The 26,727-nt window shown below is 35.9% G+C and overlaps 1 protein-coding gene across 2 annotated transcripts in view; it reads left to right on the top strand.

Annotated features, from left to right (window-relative positions):
- The window catches only part of SLC41A2 (solute carrier family 41 member 2), a 59,048-nt gene that overhangs the window by 5,967 nt on the left and 26,354 nt on the right, over window positions 1-26,727 (top strand). For both annotated transcript variants that reach the window (XM_082751868.1, XM_082751869.1), the window contains exons 2-7: window positions 3,383-4,127; window positions 6,992-7,099; window positions 12,843-12,914; window positions 13,837-13,981; window positions 15,943-16,089; window positions 26,041-26,188. In XM_082751868.1, the coding sequence (XP_082607994.1) occupies window positions 3,573-4,127; window positions 6,992-7,099; window positions 12,843-12,914; window positions 13,837-13,981; window positions 15,943-16,089; window positions 26,041-26,188 (1,175 nt within the window). In that variant the 5' untranslated portion in view covers window positions 3,383-3,572. The remainder of the gene's footprint in view (window positions 1-3,382; window positions 4,128-6,991; window positions 7,100-12,842; window positions 12,915-13,836; window positions 13,982-15,942; window positions 16,090-26,040; window positions 26,189-26,727) is intronic.

The following is a 26,727-nucleotide window of genomic DNA, read 5'->3' as shown; positions in this document are numbered from 1 at the left end:
TTTTAGAAACAAATGCTTACATTCAGAAGGCTTCAAAGTTATTTCCTCTGTTTATGCTCTGAAGATGTAATTACTCTTCATTGTATATTTACAATAATACATATTTACATATTTTGTAAGTTTTCAGTTTGTCTTCTAAAGTTCTCATTTTTTAGCATTTACCATTACCTCCTTTTGGCACTTCGGGTCTTTTTGGTAGGAAAAATAAAAATGACTGTCATCCAGACTGCTTTGTACTTTCTTATTTCAACTGTTAGCCACCCAGGCCAGCCTCTTTCCCTGTTTATAACTTTTACAGTTGACTGGATCATTTTTCTGTCCCCCTTCTTTGTTCTTTTAGGTGTGATTTCTATTTGTTAATACTCTCTCATATTAAATTAAACCACAATACCCCCAAAAGATCTATATTTTAAAAAAATAGAAAGTATAGACTTTAGACTTACAAAGAGAAAACCCCATATGGTATAAGGATATGGGCAATTAACCCAAATATTTTTGGCTGGAGTTCCAGAGAAATGAATAATTTCCATGAGTCAGCGGTCTAGCACTCTGCTGATGTGACCGGAGGACATTGGAGTAACCACAATGACAGCCAGACTCTGCCTTGTGAAAGCTATTGGGAAATTTTCTCAATGTATTTCCCTGGGAATGAAATTAAATCTTTAATTTCTTACTCCTCCGCTCTGCCTCAGACAAAAAAACTAAACCCACCACCCCTAAAAAACCTTAGAGTGGGGCTGAGTGGGGCTATGTGGCTTTTATCTTGGACACTTCCCGTTATCTTCGTTCCACATCCCATTCTTGAATTCTTTCGTCTCTAACCTGGATGCTTCTTGTGATCGACTGAAAGTCACCTGGCTTAAGCAATCTTATATTTTCTCTGGGCAGAACTCATCTGCTGCTTTGCATCTTCATAAATCAGCTGGGAACCTTCAGCACCCTGTGTTACAGCCTTCCTGAAACCTTGATTTTCCACCATTTCCATGAACTTCTCTCTAATTCCTCTTAATCCTTCTACGAAGCTCTGCTGTCACAGATGCTGATAATAGTTAAGCTGCTAGTTTAATGACACATCTGCTTGTCTTTTTTTTTTATACACTTTATATTTTCTTTTACTTTCTTTACTTACCCTTGTTTGGGCCAGGCAGAAACCAAATGGCTCTTTCTTGTTCTCTTTCTGTAGCACATAACCAAGCACCATTTTTGACTGTGGTTAGAGCTCCTCTGGGATAGCAACAAAGGTCATTTTGTTGTTTTGTTCCTCATAATGATGTGTGTGGAAACTAGAATTGAGGCCTACGCGTTTTTATATATAACAAAAGGTTCAACATAGCACAAACTACTACAGAGCGGCAAAAAAGATATTTCAGGAATCTTGGTTCCTCTTTTTGACATGTAGAAAAAAATGTTGGTTTTGTTTTTCTTGCAAAATTCAACTTCTTTTTAAATCAAGCAATAAGCTCCGCTGTTGCTTTTAAAATATTATTTTCTTGGTCAGAATTTTTCTTGGATAATGCAATCGGTAGAGGAAAAGTCTTCATGTTGAGTCTGAGTCGTCTCCTCACTGACAAAAACCAAACAAGTAATTCTGTAAGCAGCAGGAGATTTGAAGCTGACTTGCTGTGGCTGTATGTAGGCGAATTATCCTAACTCACATTTGAAGGTGCCTTACAGCAAGGGCACCAATCGGGTTCTCCTGTAAGGCTGCTAGTAACTAAAAGCTTTGACATCTCTATTTTCTGTCAAATGTAATCGAAATTGCTTCAAAAATATTGGATGATTTAAAAACATTGAAATGGAAAGATGGGAAGTATAGACATCATAACATATACATGACGTTAGGAGCCCTATTTTCATAGGAAAATGGATAAAAAATCCTCCAACCCTAAACTATTTATTTATATGTCCCACAGTTCATAAAAATGTAACTTTTTCCAACTTTGCATAGATTTTTTTCTCTTGAGCTTGTAGAAATGTGTTATCCAACATTGTATTAGTTCAATCTGCCCAACCTTTGTTCTTTGTTTGTACCAATGATTTACTTGTGTTCACAGAGTCTAGTAATAAATACAGGTCAACAAAACTTGGAGACAAATGAATACTGTTGTACTTCTAGTCAATTACTGTAACTATTATTGCAACATGAAAACTAAAGAAGAGGAAGGCAAAGCGGCTTGTGATGGAGGAAATGTCAAATGACTTGAGACTGCCTATATATTATTGTTTAATATTCTACCCTAACAGCAATTTGAGATCAGAAATAAATGCACATTAAATCACACTAAACATAAAAGATATATTGTCTTTGGATGACTTGCAGAAAACAAAACAAACTGACCACATCTGGTGTTAGTATTGGTCAAGTAATAATATTTTAGTGGTCACTAGACTTCAGAATAAAGTATCTTTCAGGAAATACATGCAACCTAGTGCAAAATTATTATTTTTTTTTCTTATTTATCATAATTCCCAACTATTTTTGTTTCTGATTTTAATTAAAATTTAGTATACCATATTTATGAGTATAGTGCTGCAGGTGTATTTTTAAATCACTGGTATACTACATATACTAATATAAACTTAGTTTATACACAAATATAAGCAGTTGTAGTCAGGGAGTTGGTCTGAATTTCACTACTGCCTTCTTTCCTTGTTATTGTATTATTTTATTTAAAAACATCCAGCTTTACTTTATATATAGTATCTCTTTATATTTAACCCAATTTATATGCCTGCTTCAGAACAAATTCAGTAAGTAAGATCTTAAATCAGCGTGCTTTTGAATTGTACGTGCCCATATTGGCTTGTGATCATTTCACAGGGCTGAGGAGCAGAGGCTGTCAATACAAGACGATTGTGCCACCCAGAATATCACATCTGTTTTGAAAGGTGTTTTTTCCTCTTTTTTTCTGTGCTCCCTGCCAGGAGCACAGGGTATGAGGAACAACGGCAGCACCACAGTGCATCATGTAGGCTCTGTTTTACCACACCTGTGCACCTTCCACAAACATTTTCCTCTGGGGACTTACTGCTTTCAAGGCCACTGGAAATCTAGGACTAAACACAGGACTTGCCTAATGGCTTGACTTCTGGACTTTAAGAAGGCAAAAGTTGGGCCCTCACCAATTTGCTTACAGTCCACATTGCTTTATCTTTCTCCCACTGGAAAGTACACTGATTTGTGAAACCTTCTCACCCAATTTTCTCTTTTTCCCTTCTAATTTCTTTCAACTTGTTGAGGGTTGAGGGAGAGTGGCTCATCTACAAACACTTGTTTTGAAAAGGTAGAGGGTGACCTAAAAATTTAAACTAATATCTTGTGCCTTCTCTAGCGATTTAAAATATTTTCAAGTTTTTATATGTACTTTTTTTTTTTTTCCAGATCCAGACTTGCTTATGGAATCGTTGAAGATCTAAGATCTCTGAAAAAAACTTTTTGCATGCAAAAATGGAATATTTTGGTTTATCTGTTTTAAAATTATCAAGCGTGGCAGTTGATGACTCATCTACAAGATTTCTTCGCTGACGTCTGAAGAACAAAGTGCTTTTCCGACCTGTACTTCTGTAGCACTATGACTAACTGTAAAGGCAGGTCTACCATTGCCAAAACAAACAGCAAAGTTCATGACAGAGAAGGTTTTGTAAACTGGACCATAAATTTTAGTACAATTCAGTCTGATAAATTCTTGAATTTGCTTTTGAGTATGGTTCCTGTGGTTTACCAAATAAACCAGGATGAAAGACACAAAAAAGTGAATGGTATCTGGCAAGATGGATTACAGCCAGCAGGACACAACTATAATGTTAGATCTGACCAGCACACAGAGTACCATCACTTTGCAGAACCAACTTTCCATGGAAGTAATGGACACAGCCCAACTAGCTGTAGCCCTAAATATGATGATTTTACCAGTTATAATTACTGTGATGGAATGGACACTTCAGAAACAGATGCCATGCTGCAGGAAGACAACCTGTCTAGTGACAGTAATGAAGATATTATTGTGGAAGGGAGTAGAAAACAACCCAAAGAATCTAGTAGTATTATGGCATTGCAGATACTTGTACCTTTCTTGCTAGCAGGATTTGGAACTGTTTCTGCCGGCATGGTTTTGGATATTGTGCAGGTTGGTATTTGCTTTGGAAGATATATTTTTTTACAGGTAATCTGTGGGTGTTATAGTTCTAAGGCATGATAATGTAAATGTTCATTATATTTAGGGGTAATTAGGTCTGTGTAAGATTCTGGTCTTATGAACTCCTTTCCCCCAAAAATTGTCTTAAACAGTTCAAATATTTCATTTGGAGTCATTCAAGACTTGGTAAGAGTTGTTGGATAGCCACAGTGAGCTGGCAAAACAAAACAACACAAAAAAAATTGTTACCATCTGCTTTAACTGAAGATAGAAATATAATCACAAACATGCATTGGCTCAAAATTTGTTCGACAGTAATAAATGTATTCAGCTTTAAGTGGAAATTATAATTAATTGTGACGCCACAATGCCTAGGTGTTTAAAAAGATAGGAGAATTTATTTTATTACCCCATTTCCATGTGTGCTTCAAGTCTATGCAATTTCTGATATAATGTGCAGATCTGGTCTATTATAATGCGTATGTGAAAGTGTGCATTAAATTCATATAATGAATGAAATTCATAAGCAGTGTATTAGAGCTTTTTGAGTATTCAAGTGGAAGTGACTTTTTTATATAGTGTTAGGTATACAGAACACTTGAAGTTAAAAACATTATTGGTGTGAACAGGGCTGCAAAGTCACTTCCACCTTGAAATATAGTTGTGGTAGATATGTGCTAGCAGATTTAACTGATGATAGTTATTCAGGATTAAAATAAAATACAACTTTCTCTGAATTTTAAGAGTTACATTAATAATATTTTTAAAACCTGTTTTGGAGTTAAGGAACATTTTTATAGGAACATTATATCATAGAGAACATTTTAAGAGTGCTTTCTAGCTTAACACAGTTGTAGGTGTTTGCAGCATTTCAGTAGAGTTAAAAATAAAAGTTGCCTATGAAGTATTTTTTGTGCAGTGATACTTGAAGAAAATTCTGAAGAAAGTAATAGCTAAGGAAGGCTTAATGGACTAAATTACTTTCTTGCCTACTCTTTGCTTTTTGGAGGCTATATTTGCTTTTATTTCCTACCTTATTTTTTTTTTTCAAAACCAGAAATTTGTTATTTTGTTAATAACACTAATCTAATACATTCTCTGTTTCTGTATGAGTAGCTGCACAAAAGAATTATTCAAACAGATGAAATAACCACACTATTCAAACTGAAAAGACAGTAGAGAAATCAATCTGGTTTTGCTTTGTTTCATTCTGTCTCTATAAATTTCTTTAGCTATACTTAAAGTTCACTTGAAGGAAGAGGTGACCATTTTTTAACTTTTGGTTAGTCCATAATTGATAAGGCAGTTGCACTAGATGATCTCTTAAGGTCCCTTCCCTTCCCTTCCCTTCCCTTCCCTTCCCTTCCCTTCCCTTCCCTTCCCTTCCCTTCCCTTCCCTTCCCTTCCCTTCCCTTCCCTTCCCTTCCCTTCCCTTCCCTTCCCTTCCCTTCCCTTCCCTTCCCTTCCCTTCCCTTCCCTTCCCTTCCCTTCCCTTCCCTTCCCTTCCCTTCCCTTCCCTTCCCTTCCCTTCCCTTCCCTTCCCTTCCCTTCCCTCCCCGCCCCTCCCCTCCCCTCCCCGCCCCTACCCTGAGAAATGTGACAAAAATAAATAACCAATGTTAGCTTTTTCCACCTTAAGCTAAGGATAAAACTATGATGTCAGTAGAGCAGGGTATTGAAATGTGATAGAAAATCTTCTGAAAATTAAAACATAAAGAAGACAAAGCATTTTAAGCTTGTGTGTTTGTTTGTTTGTTTACAAACCTTTTCATGGCTATTCTTTCTGTGTTGTAAGTACATACGTGAATTCATATACAGGAAATTCTGAGATCTTGTTTACATTTGAGAATTGATCCTATTTACTATCATATTTCAAATTGCTGCAAATTCCTGAATGTACAGATGATTTACATTGTGGTTTTGTTAGTTCAGTTTAAGTTGATACATGATAACGTATTAAATACATCGATTGACAGACATAGGAAGGAGTAGAATATTTCTACACCAAGAATGTGTACAACACACACAAAAAATATTAGAGTTCGTCTTCATTTGCTTTAAAAAATCAGGGTTTTGAAAATCTGTATTCTTCAAAATTTCGTACTTAAAAGCAAGAGTTAGGAGCCATTTTTTCACTTACAAGCTCTGTCCATTTGACAGCTTATTCCTTGCACTTTTTTACGTGAGGTTTCTAAACAGCTGCAGTAGAAAAGATGAAAATACTGTAAATTAAGAGCAGTTTTCAAAAGCAGTCATAGCACGTGGCATTATTTTAAAATCATTAAAAAAGCTTCAAATTAATTATCTCTCTTTAACTAGGTTTGTCATTTAGTTCTAGGTTTCTGCTATAAAATAAATGTTATTAAATTTCATATATTTTTTCTGATGATGGCTTTGAAGTAGTAGCATAATTTAAGTGGCAGAAATTAACATGCACTATACAAACAGAAATTACATGCATCAAACAGATTAAGTGCTTGAACTCTTTTCAGAGAGAGTAAGAAATAAATACTTATACAACAGGAAGAGTAAAAATTTCCAGTGACCTTTGCTTAGTCTTTATTTAAAAGATGCAAAGAAAGTACAGTAGTGGAGACGCAATAATTTAGGAAGTTTTGTATCTCTTGCTTTTGGTATTCTGGTCTTTGAAACAGTAGTAGGCAGTCATAATTCTATATTATCTAGATAGATAACAATTCTTGCTTTAAAGACTTTTAGGTCTAATATTCAAAGATCAATTTTTATAGAGACTTTAATTATGAGTTACAGAATTTTTGGCATTACATTAAAGAAGGCCTAAAGAGAATTAGAGAATTTTTCAATTGATTTTTTTTCCCACTGTATCCTTTAAATAGCACTGGGATGTGTTCAAGAATGTTACTGAAGTTTTTATCTTGGTTCCTGCACTTCTTGGTCTCAAAGGAAATTTGGAAATGACCTTGGCATCCCGGCTGTCAACTGCTGTAAGTAACTTTCTCTTCTCCTTCCCCCTTCAGATAGGTGTTGTAAATTTTTGAAAACAAATCTTTGGAACTCTAGTGTTTTATGTTTATGGCTTAATCTGGCTTTTACGGGAGCTCTTTAAATCTGTTATTAAATTGGCAAAGTTAAAAAGACAACTGTCTTCCAATCTTTACATAACAAAATTTTACTTGTTTGTTCTCTTCTGAGTCATCATTCAAAAAAGATAAAGTAGATTACTGAGATTTACATTTGTATTCTGTCAGGTTGGCAGATGTCTTTGGCCTTGATGGGGCTTGAATATGCTAACATGAATATTTTGAATATATTATTCCAAAGACCTCTTGACACCAAAATAAAACATTTCTCAAATGGCTACTCCAGACCTTTATTGATCAAACTGTAAGATTATTATTTTTTTTTTACTTTCTTGCTAAATAATTTTATTTCTTTTTTGATCTTTTTTTTTTTTTTTGGTGTGTGGGGGTCAGCACTGTAACATAGCATAACTGTTTTATTTTCAGTCTCCTTTTGTATGTATTTGTCATAGCTCCTTTCTACAACTTCAGAGATGTTCCGTACCTTCATTTTTCTAGCCCAAGCAATCCGGATTACTTTAGCGTAAATATTTCTACGTGTGTGAATAACTATTATAAACTAATTAGGCGACTAAACTATTTGTAGTACCTGAACTGGATACTGTAAGACACTACCTTTCTAAGATAAACTTTCCATTTTCCAGCAAGGCTTCTTTTCTCTGCCTGTTGCTGCTTGAATGAATCTTACTATAAAATGTTTGGTCACAGGTGTATATAACTCCAAATGAGACCTTGCTATGGCATTATAGAATAGCACTTCCCTATTTCCCTTGAAAATTGCTCTTGAAACTTTCTCATTTATATGGATTTATTTTCTGAGCAGTGTCGGGTTTAGACCTCATAGTTACTTTGTAATCAATTACTGTGTCCTAGTATTTCTCCTTTTGTGCTATTTCCAGTTGTTTCTCCCATCTTCTGGCATAAATATTGTTAGTCAGTAAGTGCATAACCTTGCACTTCTACTGTTGAATTTCATTTGTTTCCATTGCTGTAATCCTCAAGGTCACTCAGTTTTTGTATATTTCAATGCTTCGTATTGACAATGCCTCCCAGGTTTCTATCATTAATACATTTCATTATCACATTATATTGAGTTATTGTCCAAATGCACACTGTGATGGACATAACCTTAGCAGCCCTGTGAAGGTTTGCTGGTGTCATGCCTGTTACAGAAACTAGTGAGTTTTGCCCCATAGCCTTTCTTTCATGCATAAAAATTGGCATGTACTGCATCTTTGTCAGTAGCATCCTTAGCTATTCAGTTTTGCTTTGTCTGATTTTAGTGCTGTTACTTTTCTGTGTATTCTGCCTGTTTCTTAAAAATAATTTCTGTTTTAACCTTACTACTTTAACTGTCACACATTAATTTATATTCTACCTTACTTTCTTTTGGGTTGACATGTTGCTTAATTTGCTCCTTACTGTTACAGCTCATGGTCTGAGGGTTGAAAGTGATTGTACTGCACAGCGAAAAGCACATTCAGGGAAGCCCAATATCTACTAGTGCCTAACTGAAAGATTAAAAAGATGTTAAGAATCATCTTGACCTCTTCTGTTTCTGTTAATGGGATCTTTAATTCTTTGTCCAAATTACATCCTTGACCTTTGTCAGATCATGCCTCCAGCACATATTCTCTGGGCCAGTCAGTGGTTGGTTTCCCCGTCATCACCAGCGCCATGTCATTTGTGAAACTCATAGCTCTCAGGGGACATTTGGAAAAGGATCACATAGACCCTTTGTCTGCACTGGGAACATTAGCCCCAGTTTGTATCATCCGTTGAATGTTACCAAAAATGCAGGAGTTGTTCCCCCTCACACATAAAAGTTGGTACTAGAGTTTCCACAACATTGGCTGCATGTTCAGTTGCTAAGCTGATATTACGAGTGATTGAAGTTGACATCATGAGGTTCAGGACACTTCTGCTCAGCCCAGAATGGCATTCTTAAAAGTATCCCAGTAACTGTGTGATAACGTGATCTGCAAATGTCTTGAATGTGATTTGTCATAGCTAATTTGGCCATCTGAAGCCCAACCCTCCTAACGACAGCCCAATATGAAAAGGGTTAGTTTGAGGAGTATTGCCAGGGCCACTTACCACTGTCATTAAATCTCATCAAGACATAAATCAGCTGATGATTTAGTAAGTTTTATTCAAGCATGCCATGAAAAGCTTCCCCTCACCTCAATACAAGAAATTGCCATGTCTGGCTTGGCAAAACCAGGTTAGCCACCTCTGTTTGCAGCTTGCTATTATGAAGGTAGATTAGGTGGCTAAGAAAAGGTCAGTGAAGTATACGTTTCTTCAGACAATGTTTTGTGGCATGTAGGAGCTTTGGTTTCTTTGGTGTTTCCTGATGTCATGGTCATAGCACCACCAACACCAAACTGTTTCTCAGCTTTGTATGAACAGACTTGTGTTGGTTTCTTTTTCTCGTTTGCTTGTTTTCTGATGCCTCCAACTTCCTTGTCTGACCCAGCTACCTGGAGTAGGTTACATAGATGACTGAAATACTTTCCAGGATTACCTTAGTCATATTGTAAGTTCGTTGCACATCCTTCATGGGAAGGAAGCAGGGGCTTTGCCACAGTTCAGTGACCATTCTCCTTTTTGCCAATGGTGGCTCTAATTTGTTTTAGCTGCTGAAGAGCTCATCAGAAAATGTTGTGGTGAGTGTGCATGCACACGTGCACAACATAGTGGAGAGTTACAAGAACAACATTATACAAAATAAGAACAATATAGATCGTTCATTATCAGGTTAATGTAAAAAAAAAAAAAAAAAAAAAAAAAAAAAAAAAAAAGACAGTTTTTACATATCAGAAAACAGGGAAAAAAATGTATTTTATCCTGCAGAGAACCTTGCAACTTTCTTTTATGTGTTTTCACCCATACTTAACATCAGTTGCAATGAGCACAGCTCTGTGAGCCTGCCATATCCTCTCTGAGAGCTACTGCAAAGGCAAACCAATACAAAAGAACTCTGTAATGCTTCTAAACCAACCAGCCAACCAACCAACCAACTAACAACACACCAAAAAAAACCACATACAAACACACAAAAAATGCTATTGGACATGTTACGTGTTACTTGTAACTTTGTACAGGTGACAACTTGAACTTAGTTTGGGCTTTGTTGCCACATGAGAATTGAGAACAGTCACCCTGTTTGCTCTGCCTCCCCCAGGTTTAAAAACAGGTGCAATATCATCTTGTATCATTCCTACTGAACACTTCCATCAAAAACCTTGATACTGGACCTGCATTTTACATGCCAGATCTCCTGGGTCTCCATGAAATAGGTTATTCTGGCCTTTGCACTCCTCACATTAACTTCATTGACCTGCACGCTCTTCAGCCATCTCACCTTTGCTCCTGTCATCCTCATCCTAAGTGAAAACTGGAGGAGTATATTAATTCAGGGCATATTTAAGCAGTTGGAGGGAGTATGAGTTTGGGGGGAGTTGTATGATTAATCTTCTCTCCTCTGATTTAAATTTGCTGACACCAGCTCCCCACCAAGTACACACTAAATACAAGACTGTGTCTCTGTGAATAGCTTGCCTTTGAGGAAGACATTTCCAGCATGACGTCAGCATTGGAACTAATTCATACCCTTCTTGCTCAGCTAGCTTATAATTGCAGCTGAATTTGTGTATGTGTCTATGCTCTTGGGGCTGTAAACTAATCATCTTTGTGGTTTCAATCAACTTCAGGGTGTAGCTTGTACTTCTCTTCAGTGTTGGTATGGATGTGAAATTCTCTCTTATCCCACTGCTGTGCTGGCAGCAGTGTATGAGACGTGCTTAGGCCAACTGCCCATTCAAGCATACTATTTATATTGTGTGTTTTGTATTCTTCAGCGTAGTTTTGTTGTTTGAGTCATTCTCATTGTCTCAGTTCACACTGCTGCCTTTTCTCCCTACTACTTTTTCTTTTTTTTTAAGAGGAAGTGAAAACAATAACAACAATAGATAAATAAATAAATGAAAACAAAAAGAAACAAGAACCACTCATCCAGACATCCCTGTAAACTTTATGCAGACTCTCTTGTTTTGACTATGTGTTACTGGTGTTAGGCATTAGCAATTTGACTATAATTTATAGACTTTATAAGCCTTTTGTTTAGGTGTGTGTATTCCAAAGTCTTACAATAAATCTGGTCTCAACTGAAAGGAGTGCTCCTTCTCTCCTTCTTCCTTCCAAACCCCATTTGTGGAACCACGGATGGATCAGATCATTTTGTAAAAAAAATAAACAAATCTTTTTACTCCACAAGAAAGAGTGTTTTTCATCAAACTGTCAAGCAAGTCTGCTTGACTTGTAAGTTCCTGTGAACTCACTCATGAAATTGGTGGACCTGGTTCAAGAAAGACAAGGTGAATGTGTGGATGATAGTGGGGAAAAAGAACTATGCCTTCTGGTAGCAGCTCTCTCTAAGCCTGGATTAAGTTCTTTGCAAGATTACTGGTTTGATAGGGTGCTTTTCTTCCAAAAACTTTTTTGAAGAACAAAAAAAGTGAGGCTGTCTATAACCTGTCGTATAATTCATTTAGTATATATATTTCAGAATGATGCAAGGGAAATTCTTATCCAAGTTTCCTTAAATATTGATGTAGTACTTAAAATTAATGCATATATTTGTGGAACTTTGATTGTACTTCAAACACTGTAAAGTATTTATAGTGTAGATTGGGATAAAGTGTCTTATTACATTTCCTTTTCTTAAGCTGGTATTTCTTTTAATACTTAGTTCCTCACAACTCATTAATATCACAAAGTGGAACAAAGTGGAAAAGAAATTGAAGTATAAAACTGATCATAAAGAAACTATAAAAAGAGGGAAAATATGCATTAAGACTTCCTACATTTTGAGAAATATAAAGTATCTTGTAGGTTAGGATTGTATGGGAAACACCACTGAAACTTATGCTAAAATTTAATCCATTTTTGCAAGAAGATAGTTATTTTAAATATCATTATACTGCAGTGGTATGTACCATCTTCAGATTTTGTCCTCTAACTCAAAAAATACAGGTTTGAAATACATTATAAAATATTGTATTTGTTCATTTTTTAGAATAATTCATTTGCTGTCTTTTCAGCTACTGCTTTAAGACTGGACCTATATCATTTAAAGCATCATAAGTCTGTAACCACTTGCAGTTTTGCTATGCAAGTAGTTCCACTGCAGTCAATTAAAACACTTGCATGAGAGTGTTTGTGTCCATACACTGCGTAGTTGTGCATTTTTTTATTGGCTCATAGGACCACAAAAACAAGCTTAGTTTAAAGTGACTGAACACTGAGCATTTTCCCTTCCAGCCACTGATCTAAACACTGGTGTTGCCTGGCCATTCCTGGAACACAAGGCAGCTAGTATGTCTTGCACAATAAGCTAATGTTAAACAAGTTACTGTGTAAAACTGCATCAAGCTTAGCTGCTCTTGGACAGCTAGTGTGAATACCATTTTAAATCAACAGCAATGCTTAACTTGAAAAAGTGCAGCACAGTTTTCACTTGCTTTCAAAATGTCCATCTTTTGGTGAGAGCTGAATTATTTGTGTTTTTCTGCCTTGTTAGTGCATTTTCTAAGAAATGTAAGATTAAACCCAAACGTCTAAATTTCTCCTGTAATTTTGACAGGTAAATATTGGAAAAATGGATTCTCCCATTGAGAAATGGAACCTAATAATTGGCAATTTGGCCTTAAAACAGGTAAATAAATTGACTTGTTTGATTCACTTTTCTAGATGAACTAAGTTATTTTAAAAGTCAATCAAGTATAGAGACAAACAATGTTAACAGGAAACTACCTCTATTACACTGTTTCATACTTAACATACAGGGGTTTTGTATGTTTGTTTTTTTTCTTTCTTTCTTTCTTTCTTTCTTTCTTTCTCTTTTTGATACGGTGTGGTTCTTCTCTAAAACAGTATAAGCTTATATGTATCACAAGAAGAGGTAAAGTATTCTTCATGACTGCACCAAGGGTACTTCCTTTTAATTTTTTCTGAGAGAGCATTTCTAAGGAAGATTGGAGAAAAAATTCAGGTTTAGCAAAACCTCTTGAACATAACCTCTCAAATATTTTCAATGCTGTATTTTCATTGGACTTGATATTTAAAGAAAAAGTATGTGATGGAGCTTTTTGATAATAAATAATATTTTAAATAGCTGGGTCATTTGAACAAAGGAGTGTTTGTTCTCCAGAGCAACTATTTCTTAATTTTTAGAACTATTTCATACTTGTATGTTATAAAAAAACACTCAGAAATACTTGAAATGTTTATGCTGTGACTTCATTGTTTTAAGTGGCTTAGGAACCTCTTTGGGCATTTCATCTTTGGCTTCTGGTGATTCCTCAGCTCTTTTCCCTAATTTGACTTTTGTTATTCCTGGGCCTCTGAATTATCAGTAAAGCCTTTTCTGCTAGCATAAGATTTTTCTTCTCAATCGTCTAGGGTTATCATTGTCTATACGGAGTGGGTGAGCATGCTCCCTTTACAACTTGCAAAAAAAATGTAGATAGGAGGAAAGAATAACAGAGAATGATTCTGCAATATTCCTAAGTCTCAATTATTTTTAAGAAACGCTGATCACTAAAAAAAACAAATGTTCACCTTCTTTTCTTTCCCAGGTTCAGGCAACAGTAGTTGGTTTTCTGGCAGCAGTGGCAGCAGTTATATTGGGCTGGATTCCAGAGGGCAAATACCGCTTTGATCATTCAATCCTCCTGTGTTCTAGCAGTGTAGCAACTGCATTCATAGCTTCTCTTTTACAAGGTAAAAGAAGTGTATATGTTACTTTTTACAGTTATTTGGTTCTCTGCGGATACTGAGTGTGTATTATGTTTCTGTTCGTTAACAATTCAAGTCCAGCAAGCTGTAATACATGTGAAGCACAGCTGAGGGTAGAAAACCCTTCTGCAGTTTCCATAGAGGCCTAAATATTACATTATCTGTCATATTCTTTCGAAAAGGTTTGATTTGCTTGACCTCCTCAGCATGCCTAAAATAAAATAAAATAAAATAAAATAAAATAAAATAAAATAAAATAAAATAAAATAAAATAAAATAAAAGTATGTTTTTAGATTTCATCTAATAGGATGGAGAACTTTTTCCCCTACTTTCTATATTAATTGATGTACAAAGTACATGTATGTTCTTAACAGATCATGCATGGAACATATTTGTAAACAAGCTCAAGTGAACTCGGATGTTAACTTAGCTGAATCCAAACTCCCTGGTTATCTATCCATGCTGCTTATATATTATTTTGTGTTTTGCTTTGTTTCTGAAATTAACAAATTGGCTTGCTATCTGAAAGTTCTGGATTAAGTTCAAGTCCCCTTCTACAAACAGTGCCAATGTATCTGCCTGGAGCCACATGTCGTGATGAAATTAAGCTTCTCTTGCCAATTGTCAGGACATATTTAACTGTAAAATATGGTATTTAATGGACATGAAGGGGGAAAAAAAAGGTTCCTCTATTTTTGACATATTCTTAATGAAAATTTGCTATCAGTAGTCTTAGTAATAGCAAATCAAGTAAAATGTTTAGCTTCCTTTTTACTAATTTGATATGCTTAATTAAGTGAAAAGTGCAAAATTGTTAATGTTTGGCATGAAATTAAGAGCATACATTTTAGTGACTCCAAAGCCATTAAATTTGATCATGTAACAAAATGAAGAGCAGCAAGAGAACAGGGGAACATGAGCGTGTTTTTTCCACTTATGTATAAGCTGGACATGAAGAGAAATTTTTAATGTTATCTGGTGATAGGCCAGCACAGGAAATTACTTTCTAAGTTTCTGCCTCCTATGCATGAAACAGGTGCTTTTCAGATATTGTGATCAAACAAGATCATTTCAGTTCTTTCTTTTGTAAGTTTCTTGGAGTGTAACTCTTCAGGCAATTTCTCTGAAAGTAAACTCATTTACCCTACAATACATAATATTACTTGCTAAAATACATGAAAATTTGTAATACCAATTCTTCAAAAATTCTTTAAAATAACATGAGGAATAGTATACACAGTTGAAGTGCTTTTGTGTATTGTATGATGAGGGGTAAATTACGTCAAGTTATACCAAAGAAGGATGTTAATAGCAATGTGAGTTTTATTTTTAGTAACCATTCTGTAGGGAAATGTCTTTTTAAAAGTTAGCGTTGGTGTATGTAGGAAAAAAAATAGAAACCAATAGCCTCAATTTGTAATGCTTTAAGTGGGTAGCAAGTTACATTTTCATGTGTTGCCTAGTTTCAGTTTAAATTATTGTGTAGCTTCTTGACTTTTGGTGTTGAGTACTTAGCTGGAAACCCTGCACAATATCTGACATCCAAGTATTGAATTTTATGTTGTTTTCACTGTGGAGCCATTTAAATTTCAGTCAGCTAAAGTTAATGGAGTGTAGAAATAATACACTGAATATTTTTTCTTCAGGAAGTGGTTGATTTACGATTTCAGTTGTGCTAATTCTAACCATAAGCAAAATAGTTGATTGTACAGATGGCTCATTTTTTTTGCGTACTTATTGGATTTTTTTTCAAATATCTAACTTAGTTTTTAAGAATGGCTAAAATTTAAAAATGCAGAAATCAGTTAGGTGAGAAGAATGATCATCCCGGGACAAAAGCACAGACTTCTTATTTATTAGGTTTGAAATTGCCATTATCTTGAAATTTCCCATGGGATTACAACAGTAGATATGATTACTGTACTTTCTTCTTCATTGACTCTAGGAATAATAATGGTTGGAGTTATTGTTGGATCAAAGAAAACTGGTATTAATCCTGACAATGTTGCCACTCCGATAGCAGCAAGTTTTGGAGATCTCATCACTCTTGCTATTCTAGCATGGATAAGTCAGGGTCTTTATACTTGCCTTGGTAAGTATATTTCTAAGTATATATCTCCCTAGAAGCCTTTCTTGGGTGGGGGTGGTGGGGAGAAGGCAGGGAAGGAGAAGCTTCGAAAATGTGTTAAACTGACATGTTTTTTGACAACCTTTATATTGTTGAATGATTGAATGATCTTTGGTTTCAACATCATATCATACTCTTTCTTTTTATCTAATCACTATATTATTATCTAATCACTAACCACTGTCTTGGCACAGTCTTGTAATAGGCAAAAGACTCTCATAGTATCACAGCCAAACTACACGTGAATTAGAAATTGTAGCTGCCGAATTTAGTCCTCTTTCTTTTGGGGTGAGAGGAGAGGGGAAGCTGTCTTCACCCAGGTTTTCTTGGATGCCCATCTCTGAATCAATTATTTGCTTCCCAGAGCCTTATTGAATTGTTCTTTTGCACTGAGGGGAAGGTGTTAAATTGGCTATCTCAATCAGCTACTTTACAGGAGATGAGCTCTGCTTTGACATTTTTTTTGTTTGTTTTTTTTTGGTAGTGTGTGGTTTTAGACACCATTCAAATATATCTTGAGCTGCAACTATACATATGCTTGGAAATCAAAATGGCAATAATTTAAGTAACATAAGTAACAATAGCAAGACTACAAGTATGTATTCAAAGAAGTGAAGCATAATTTTAGATCAATTTGTGCTTTGTGATTGCTATGACTTTTAAATTAATTACGCAAAACGAGTTTCCTTCTGATTCCTATCAAGTATTGCAATACCTCCTTGTTTCCTCAGCTTCCCTACTCCTGCTTCCTATATATATTCTCCACTCTTTCCTATCTGTTTCACTGACACTTCCATGTCTCCCTCTTGTTCCCTGGTCCCAAGCGTGATTTTACAATCTTTCCCACCATTTCCTTCTGCTTTTCAGTGAACAACGTAACCACTTCCAGCTTCTCCAAATAATGATCTGACTGTCTTTGATTTTCTTTGTTTTGTTTTGTCTAATAAACTTGGTGAATATATTTCAAACGTAAATCTGAAAATTTAGCTTTAGCTTTCTTCAGAACAGCAGTTCTTCCATGAAAGGTGAAAAAATGAATAACTGCTGTGAAAAGCTGAGCAGCAAAGGAAAGGCCTTCCTTGGCTACTGACTACAGAAAACAATGATCTAATCCTGCCTGATGCATGAATTCTCTCTGGCTTCTTGGTGAAGTTCTTCACTATTTGTTTATTTTCCCACTTATAGCTATGAATTATAGGGGAATTACACATAAACAGGTCCAAATTATTATTTTTTTTTTTTTTACAGTCTGCTTTTCTTCTCTTCTAATAGCTATTTGCATGTTTCTATAGTCCCTTAGAAAACTGGCTTTCTGATTTCTAGGCCCCAAAGTGTCTAAATCCTACTCTCATAAAGGAGCAGATTACTGAACAAGGTTCATTGCCACAAGACGAATTCTAAAAATGAATATGCCAATAATTATTATCATTAAAAACATGCTTGTATTTTGGCAGATGTAGTGAAATTCTTGATTGTCAGAGAAAGAGATATGAGCTTGGAAAATGAGAAAGAGGAACTTGAAAATCAATCTTTTTCTTCCTGTTTCTTCATATCCTCCTCTATTCCCCATGAAGAAACAAAAAGTATGAGAACACCTTCTTGCAGGAGAAAAAGACTGTTCAGAAACATATTCAAAATTAAATTATTACTGCAGCTCACTCCTTCCAGAGAAGCTGCTTAAAGTATATTGTACTTTAAAATACTTAACTATGGGCAATTGTAGTACAATATAGCACTGTTGTACTATACAAACAGTACAAATTTTGTACTGTTCATGATAGTTTTACCAGATATGTTGACATCCCTGCATAAATTCTTTACATCTGTGCTCATTTTTCAAGTCTTTTTCGTTTAAAAAAAAAATGAGTTGTTTTATGTAAATATTACAACATCAATCAGAAAAGGTATGTAAATAAGTTTCAAGCTACCTTGGAGTGACTTACCGTTTCATTTCTTCACTTTCAACCTACAATTCTATATTTTTGGTATTTGATTTATCATATTTTAAACGTGTTGACATGTCATCTTAAATGCATCAGTGTACAATACATCCATTTTTAATATTTTATATATTTTTGTTAAAACTTAAATTGTACTGTGTATTTATTAACTATATTTTAATGTGTTTTTAAATCTATATTCTAATAAAGTAACTTAATTCTCAAATACTTCCTTTAAATACTGCTTTTAAAGACTTTATAGTCTTTAAAGACTTTATAGACTTATAATGAAAAACAAAAGACTTTTAACTTTTTTTTTCCTTTTTCTTTCTTTCTTTTTTTTTTTTTTTTGGTGAGGAGAACAGCAGAGAAACACCTATTTGCATAAAATGTAGTGTCTGTTGCTAATGCTAGGGCTGGGATAATAATTAATTTAGCTCATTAAAGTTTGTTTTTCTAGACTTATTGTTATGCCCCAAATTCTAGTAGGAATTCTACTAGACTGTAGCTTAGGGTTATTCCACATAAAAGAGATTTCAGGTCCTTGCAGTTGATATGGTTGATTTGACTTCAATTCAAAATTAGAACATGTGCTGGTCAGTGAAGTGCCAGGGAAGCTGCTATAGTGGCTGGATGGAAGGCAGCAGAGAGCTGGCCAGGATTACTGGAAGGCATGTACTACCTATATGGGGAGCTGTGGAGTTGGCAGAAGATGCCAAGCTTGGGTTAATGCTAAGATTAGATTGGGGCTACGGTTATGGTTAAATTTCTTCTTGCCAGGGCTGTGCCTGGTTTAGAGTCATTAATGTTGGACTTACACTTTAAATTTCAGCTAGTAAGTATTCCAAGTGAGGTTTCTTAGACACTTGTGCTACATAGGTCACACTATTTTGTCTTTTAAAATTTTACTCTGCAAACAACTTTATAATGAACATACCAGTGATGTTTAATTTGTTTCCTAGAGCTTTTCCTTCCAAATATTAGTTTTGGAGCATTGTAATGTTCTCTATAAAATTGCTTAAGTTGAATCCACAGAGACTCAAATACTGTAAATGAGAAATAGTGATTCTAATAGTGATTCTGTTTTTAAACACCTTCTTCTACTCCTTTCAATTTTTTTCAGTTCTGGTTACAGGAAAAACATAGTTAGGTGCACTGGTATGGCACACAATTGGATTTTAATAGCAGCTACATTTGTCATTTGCATGTAAACAATATATGTCATTTTGTGAATACATCTAGTATTGCTTCCTGTGCTTTACATAAATTTAGCACAGCATGTTTCTTATTTTTAAAAATTTAATAATTACTACTAATATTTCAGTTTCTCCTAAAACATTATTTATTCTTAAAACACACTACCACCACCAAAAACAACAACAAAAACTCAAACTCAATGAGAAGATAGGGAAAGAAACTTGGACTTTCTTCTTTCTTCTTTTCACGTCTGTTTAGAAATTTACATTTCTAGTTACAGGTGACCTAATGTCTCTTAGAGGAATAACGTAAGAAGTGTGGCCAGCTTGAATTGGTCCTTTGTTATTTTTACAGCTGTACACTCACATTGTATCAAGCCACTGCGGCTCAAAAGCAGATCACACACACGTGTAGGAGGAAGAAGTAGTGCTCTCATGTATGCTTCTAAGAGTTACTCCCACTTTTCTTTCTATATGGTCTTCTAGAAATGTTTCTCTTTTGGTGATATCAGTAATTATCTAATTATCACTAAAATGACTGCTTCTGCTCTTTATATTTGTTCAATGTCTTTGTATTTTCTTCTCTTAGGAAACAGAGAGTCTTTCTAAAGTAAGAACAACCCACAAAGCCCTTGCAAATGTGTGGTTTCCAAGATTTAGCTGAACTATAAAATAGTAACAAGGAATATAAGTTTGTAGGAGCTTCAGTTTAGGAGAAGTATATAAAGCAGTGAAAGGCAGGGAAGAGGCATTCAGAAAATGATCAGGCAACAATGTTTTGTTTTATTTTTTAAATGTTACAGGAACTTTTTCACACAGTATATGACTGGGATGTGGAAATTACTGCCAGCATGTATTAGGAGGACCAAAGTGATTTAAAAAAAAAAAAAAAAAAACACCTTGTTGGATAAATTAATCAGAGAGTAATCTATGGACGAGTATTGAAGAGAAAGATGCAGATAGCAAGTAGAGTGATGAAATCCCATCCGTGAGGCAAAGAGCAGCAAAACCTGGCAGAGCACACTGAAAGAAGCATCGCTGTAAACCTGCAGTTTTCTTACCAGTTTTCCACAAGCCTTAACTGTTGGCCATGGTCAGAAACAGGATGCTGGTCTAGATGAGACTCTTGGCTGCACTCAGCACAGATGTCCTTATGCTCTTTCTGCCACTTCCCTGCTTTCTCTGAAGTAGAGCAACAAGCGCAGAGGGAATGTTATAAGGAAGTACACGGTTTATGAGCTAGTAGTGACACGGGTTGAGGCCACCTCTGGACTGTCCTCTGAATGAAAGAGTTTCCCCTACAATTTACTAGCCTGATTACTCAAGTGTGCTGGCAAAGATGGAAGGTTCTAGCTCTATGTGAAGTTTTCAAATAATAGGCCTGAAAGGGTGAAATTATTTATTTAAATGTTTTCTGCTTGTTTGTAACAGAGGTGTACAGCAGATGCTTCATGGCATGCCTAGAAGAGGCAAGGAAAAAGGATGGTAGCATACTTACCCAGGTTAGGGGCATATTAAACATCTCATTTGTCCCCCATCATATATACAATCTCTTTAAAAAATCATTTGGCTGTTTCAAAAATAATGACAAACCCATCAGAGCTGCGGATTTGAATGGCACCAGGTTAACAGCTCTGCCTTAATGCCCTGGAAAGGACTGTGTCTGCACTTCTAAATTACTCCGTGAATCGCATCCTCAGAGATAATCTAATCATTTTCCTTCCTGAGACAATTATCGTAGACTAACTTGTCCGTTAAACGCTGAAACCAATTGAATCTGTTAGCTAATTCACGTCATGTCTTCAATAGCCAGACCTTCAGCGTGCATTAAAAAAAAATAAAAAATGGAAGAAAATCTTCCACGTTTTTGCGCGTTGCACTTAGAGCCATTTAAATACACCGCATAACATCACGACGCCTTGCAGTGCTCTGTTAAACACCTCATTGACCAGTGAAGGGGGACGAGGAGTTTCTTTTAGAGGAAAACCCTTTCTCCCCGGCTCCCTGTCAGTGCGGCGGCCCGCCGGGCGCTAGAGGGCTCCCCAGGCCCGCCGACGGCAGCGGGGCGCCCTGACAGAAAAAACCCTCTGCTCGCCCCCTGTAACGCTGTGAGGGCTTCAAGCTGCCCTCTTCTCCTCACGGAGAGGGGATTAAATACATGCCGTCGCCTCTCAAGCATCCTCGGATCTAGTTTGAGAAGCCAGACGGCGGGATCCCCCATCGTTACTGTCGGGTTCCTAATTTTGCCTCTGAAATAGAGCATTTCCCGTTCACACCTAGAGGCTGTGTTTTCAGAGGCACCGCACCAAACAGTGCACCACAGTATACACCCTGCATAAGCAGCAAAATGTTAAACATCGGAGTTCCCCAATTGCTTGTGTGATTGCTGTCAGTGTTTTTACCACAGGGATGAGGGTTTAAAATAACTGAAGATCAGCAAGGTCTTGTCTCTTCCCTCCTTCCTTTTTGATGTAAGGTCACAGTCAGGAGTTCACTGAAGAGATATTGAGTGTTTTTAGGAGCTGATTTTGCTGTGCTGGATGTTACAAACTCTATATCAGAGCCATCAGAGCAGGCTGACCAAGTTTCCTCCTGCTATGTAAGCTAAACTGCACAAAGCTTTCAAAAGTGGCATGAAATGAGTCCCAAAAGGGGAGTCATTTATTCCCTTTGCCCCTTCTCCAGCTATCGTAGAATAAATTTTCTTTTTCTGTGGATTAACTATGAATAGGATGATGGCCCAACCTTCCTCAAAAGATGCATCTTGAGGTTAGAGTCTTTTAAGATTCAAGTAAGTTGTTCTGCCAGCAGAGTCTCCCCTAGCTAAAGGAAAGTCCTTTCCAAGAGTCAGACGGGAGCTGAGCCATTCCACGGGGTCTGCAGGGCACTGGAACCTATCATAGCTCACTTGTGACAGTTTCTGTGATATGTTTCGAAACTATTAATGGCTTCTACAGTTCTGGTTTTAATTAAACTTAATAGATGGGAAGTCGAATATAAAGTTCTATTAGGGAACAGCTGCCTTAAGCTTAAATTTTACATCGTCTTTGCCTTCAAACCTGGGTAGGGTGAATTTCAGTTGTGTAGGCTAAAACTTGTAAATTTATTAGTAAGCATACCTGATTTCCTCCTTGTTTAGCAGCATGGGGATGACTGATGCCCTATTTATTTGTTTGTCATTCCCTCTAGCTCTCTTTCTCTCTCTCTCTCTCTCTCTCTTTTTTTTTTTTTTTTTTAATTAAACAGGGAATTCAAATAAAGTACTAGCAACTTTTTGAATAATCTAAGCTCTGGCCTCATCTTGCCCTTGAAGATCACCCACTCCTGAGAACCACTTCTGACTTTTGTTCTTTTCAGGAAAAGCTGTGACACAGTCTTGTAGCAATGGGTAGCTTTTATAATCTGGTTTATGTCCAACTCCATTTAAAAGCCTCAGGTATAAAAGTTATTTTAGGTTAAAACATTGAAAATTAAGGCCAAAAAAATATCTCCTCTTACTTGTTGTTGACTCAGAGGAACAAACTTAAGCCATTGCTGAGTATTGTTGAGTCAGGCCTTAGTATGCAAAAAAAACACCAGTTGCTTTTCTTTCATATTGTCTTCTATATCACTACACACTTTTTTTCTTTTCCTGCTATAAAACATCAATTCACTTTCTTGCAGATTCATCTAACATTTGCTTTGTTTGCTGTAAAAATGACAGCTTGTGTTATATTATATAGATACACTTTTTTTTTTTTTTTTTTTTTTTTTTTTTCTCCCAGTAGCTACTGTTCACTAACTTAAAATATGTTGACTTCAACTAGTGAAAGGACTGAAAATCATCCATGGGTTAATTGTGTTTTCTAAGACTTGTAAAGCTGCCCTTGCTTCTGGCTGCTTGCTGAGTTCTGAAATAGTACAGTCCTGTTGCACTGCACATATAAATTGTATTTATTTTGGTTATAGTTCATGAATCATTATACACTAGCAAGACTGTCTTCTCTTCTTTTTTTTTTTTCTTTTTTCATTTTTTAAAACATCTTAGAAAACATTTATGTGGCAGGATGATATATGCATACATATATTTCATATTTCACTTATTTATTTATAAGATGCTTATTAAATATCTCTTGGTTAGTATTTATTGCTCATTTGCTGGACTGGTTTCTGTTATATCTTTGTACTTACTTTTTTTTTTTTTTTCCCAGAAGAAAGGAATTATACAATGTATTTTACTTTGAGTAGAAGAATGCTTATTCTTAGTGTTCTTTGTAATTCCTGGACTATATTTTTGGACAAATTTTCCATGCTTGGAGACTGCTGCTGATAGTTAAATCCTCTCTTTTCTCCTCAACATGTTCTAACAAGTTATTTAAGTTGTTATTGGGATTAAAAAAGAAATTGTTGTAAAATTACATACCTTTTTGAACTTTAATTTCCTTTCTTGTGTTGGTAAAAATGTCATAATCACAGAATCACAGAATGGTTGAGGTTGGAAGGGACCCCTGGAGATTATCTAGTCCAACGTCCCTGCTCAAGCAGGGTCCTAGAACACAAACCCAAGTTTGTGTCCAAATGGCAAGGATCACCTCCCTTGACCTGCTGGCAATGCTCTTCCTGCTGCAGCCCAGGATACCACTGACCACAAGAGAACATTGTTCAAGAGAACAATGCTCATGGTCAACTTGTCGTCCACTGGGACCCCCCAAGCCCTTCTCCTCAGAGCTCCTTTCCAGCAGATCAGCTCCCGGGCTGTACTGGTGCATGGGGTTATTCATCCCCAGGTGCAGGACCCTGCACTTGCCTTTGTTGAATTCCAAGAGTTTCCTCTTTGCCCATTTCTCCAGCCTGTTGAGATCCTTCTGAGTGGCACTGCAGCACTCTGGTGTATCAGCCACTCCTCCCAGTTTTGTATTATCAGCACACTTGCTGAGAAGGCACTCTATCCCTTCATCCAAGTCACTGATGAGTAAGTTAAACAGTACTGCACCCAGTATTGACCGCAGGGGACACTGCTAGCTACTGCCCCTGCCACTGATCTCAACCCTCTGAGACCTGCCATTCAGCCAGTTCTCAGACAGAACAGACATAGAGGGAGTGAGACCAAGTAGCAGGAACATAATGTGATTAACATCTTAAAAAGAAAAAAGAAAAAAAAAAAAAAAAAAAAAAAAAAAAAAGAGGAAGAGAAGGAAGTCTCAAAGTTTTTCATAAACAGATTTCCACAGGAAATCCATTCTACAGGACCCACTGCAGTATGCACAGAGATCTTTCTTCTTTGCAAGTGGAGGGACGAATGCCTTTACTTGGGCAGTAAATAGTGGTCCGCATGACAAGAACTTTACATCAATACATTTTTCTCTTATAAGCTTGATTTTAAAAAACTGTAATTATCAAATAAAGGAGTAATGTATTATGTGTACTCTTTTGAGTCAGATCTTTTCACATTAAACACCTCTTAGTTCATAGAAGGAGGAATAATGACCAAAAAAAAACACAAAAGGCACCACAAAGGAAGGAGATAATATACTATAGAGTAGTTAGAAAAGGAAAGGAAAAATTACTTCTCTTTTGGGTTTTGTCTCATTCTCATTCTGATAGCTTTCTACTTTTAGCTTACAAAGTGATAGGAATCTTAGTCTCTTTTCTGCTGGCTCTGCTGCAGAGGCTGTTACCAGTCAATGCAGAAGGATAGTAACTTCTAAGAACACTACAGCAATTCCTTCAGGAGTAATTTTAGCTGTTCTCCATCCCTTCACCAAGATAACATCAAAGTAGTAATTGCTGGAACTTGCAGACTTTGTAATAAGCCATAATGCTTGGGTAGGATATTTTTATATATACTGGATATTCTTTGTTCAAATGTTTATGCGTTCTATGTGAACTACTTCAACCTGTTTATTTGAAATATATTTTGCATTGAGTTGTCCAAGTTCTGAAAGTTTAAACAAAAAGTGTTTAATATTAAATACACTGCCACACTGCTCATAAAATTAAATGTATGTAAATGTGAGGTGTTTGTGTAAGTTATACGTATATTTGCCACAGTTGAATTGGATCACTGGGATAGCTTCCGAGTGGATGGGACTCTCTGACTGAGCTAATCTGAAAAATATTATTCCTTCTGGAGGCAGCCCTTTGCATTATTAGTTTTGTTTTATGATGGTACTCCCTTACTGATATTTGCAATTGTGTTCCTATGAAATATGATGCCAGTCTGATGGATAGGTGCAGGCAGCAGAATTGTGGCTGTGAATTTCCAGACTTTCAGGCAGGTTATAAAGCAACTGAACTACTGATATAAATGTTTCAGTATTACATATTGTGCCTGCATCATTTTAGATATGCTGTTTCTGGGGAGATTAGCATATTATCTGTGCTTTGGAAAGAGGGAGGTTTACAGATCCTACAAATGTATATATAAACAAAATGCATTTTCAATATGTTGTTTGTTTTTTTTTTTTAGCAGACATGTAACAATGTTTTATATTCCACATCTCTATTGCATTTTTATCATCAAGCATCATATAAAAATGTTTTTAAAAACTTTCTACTTTACACAGATAGTTCTGTCCTTGATGGGATGGGAGAAGGTGATCACAGGTGGCAGATGTTACACCATATTGTTTGATGCAGTAGTTGAAAAGTTAGGTACGGTAGTGCTAAAGACTATGAAAATTCCTCAATTGAATGATGTAGAATATAGTTTATTTTAGACTTCTACATTAGGAATAACTTTTATGAATGTCTGGAAAGCAAAACAGTTATTTTGTTTTTCTGTGGTTGTTTTTTTTTAGAGACATATTACTACGTATCTCCTCTAGTTGGTGCCTTTTTTTTGGCTCTGACTCCTATGGGGATTGTCATAGCTGCCAAACACCCAGCTACCAGAACTGTTCTCCATTCAGGATGGGAGCCTGTTATAACTGCCATGGTTATAAGCAGGTAAGTCTATTTGTCTTTGTTTGTCTTGATGTCTCTCATCTGTGTCTCTGTATATCTTATATAACACCTGACTGTGCTTGAAAGAAACTTTCAAGGAGCCCCTAGAATGTGGAGTGGGAATAAACTTTAACCTTCCAAAAATTATGAAGTTACGTAGTTAAATCGTAGATGGGAATGAGTGGGGAAGCCAGCAGTAGCCTGTGGAAATGACTGAACAGAGATGTACTGTATCAAATATAAGAAACAGTGAAGTATTCATCTCCTGCAGCTTCCTATCAAAACTGCACACTGATCTAAGAGGTGAATTAATCAAATGAAAGCTATGAATCTTAAAAGTCAAGTGATTGTCTGAAACTCTATGGTCTTTGTTATACAAGAAGTCAATTTTAATATCTAAATCTGCAACTGTAGCAATGTTAGTCTGTAGCAGAGGACAAAGTAACGGGGAAAAAAAGATGAAGTGAGCAGAAAATCATGGCTTGAAGATAATACAAGACTAAAATTCAAAAAAAAAAAAAAAAGTTTTGAAATACTAATTA

The sequence above is a fragment of the Aythya marila genome (assembly GCF_965140915.1).
Source record: "Aythya marila genome assembly, chromosome: 1".
NCBI classification, from domain to species: domain Eukaryota; kingdom Metazoa; phylum Chordata; class Aves; order Anseriformes; family Anatidae; genus Aythya; species Aythya marila.
This window is presented reverse-complemented; position numbering and strand designations above follow the sequence as displayed.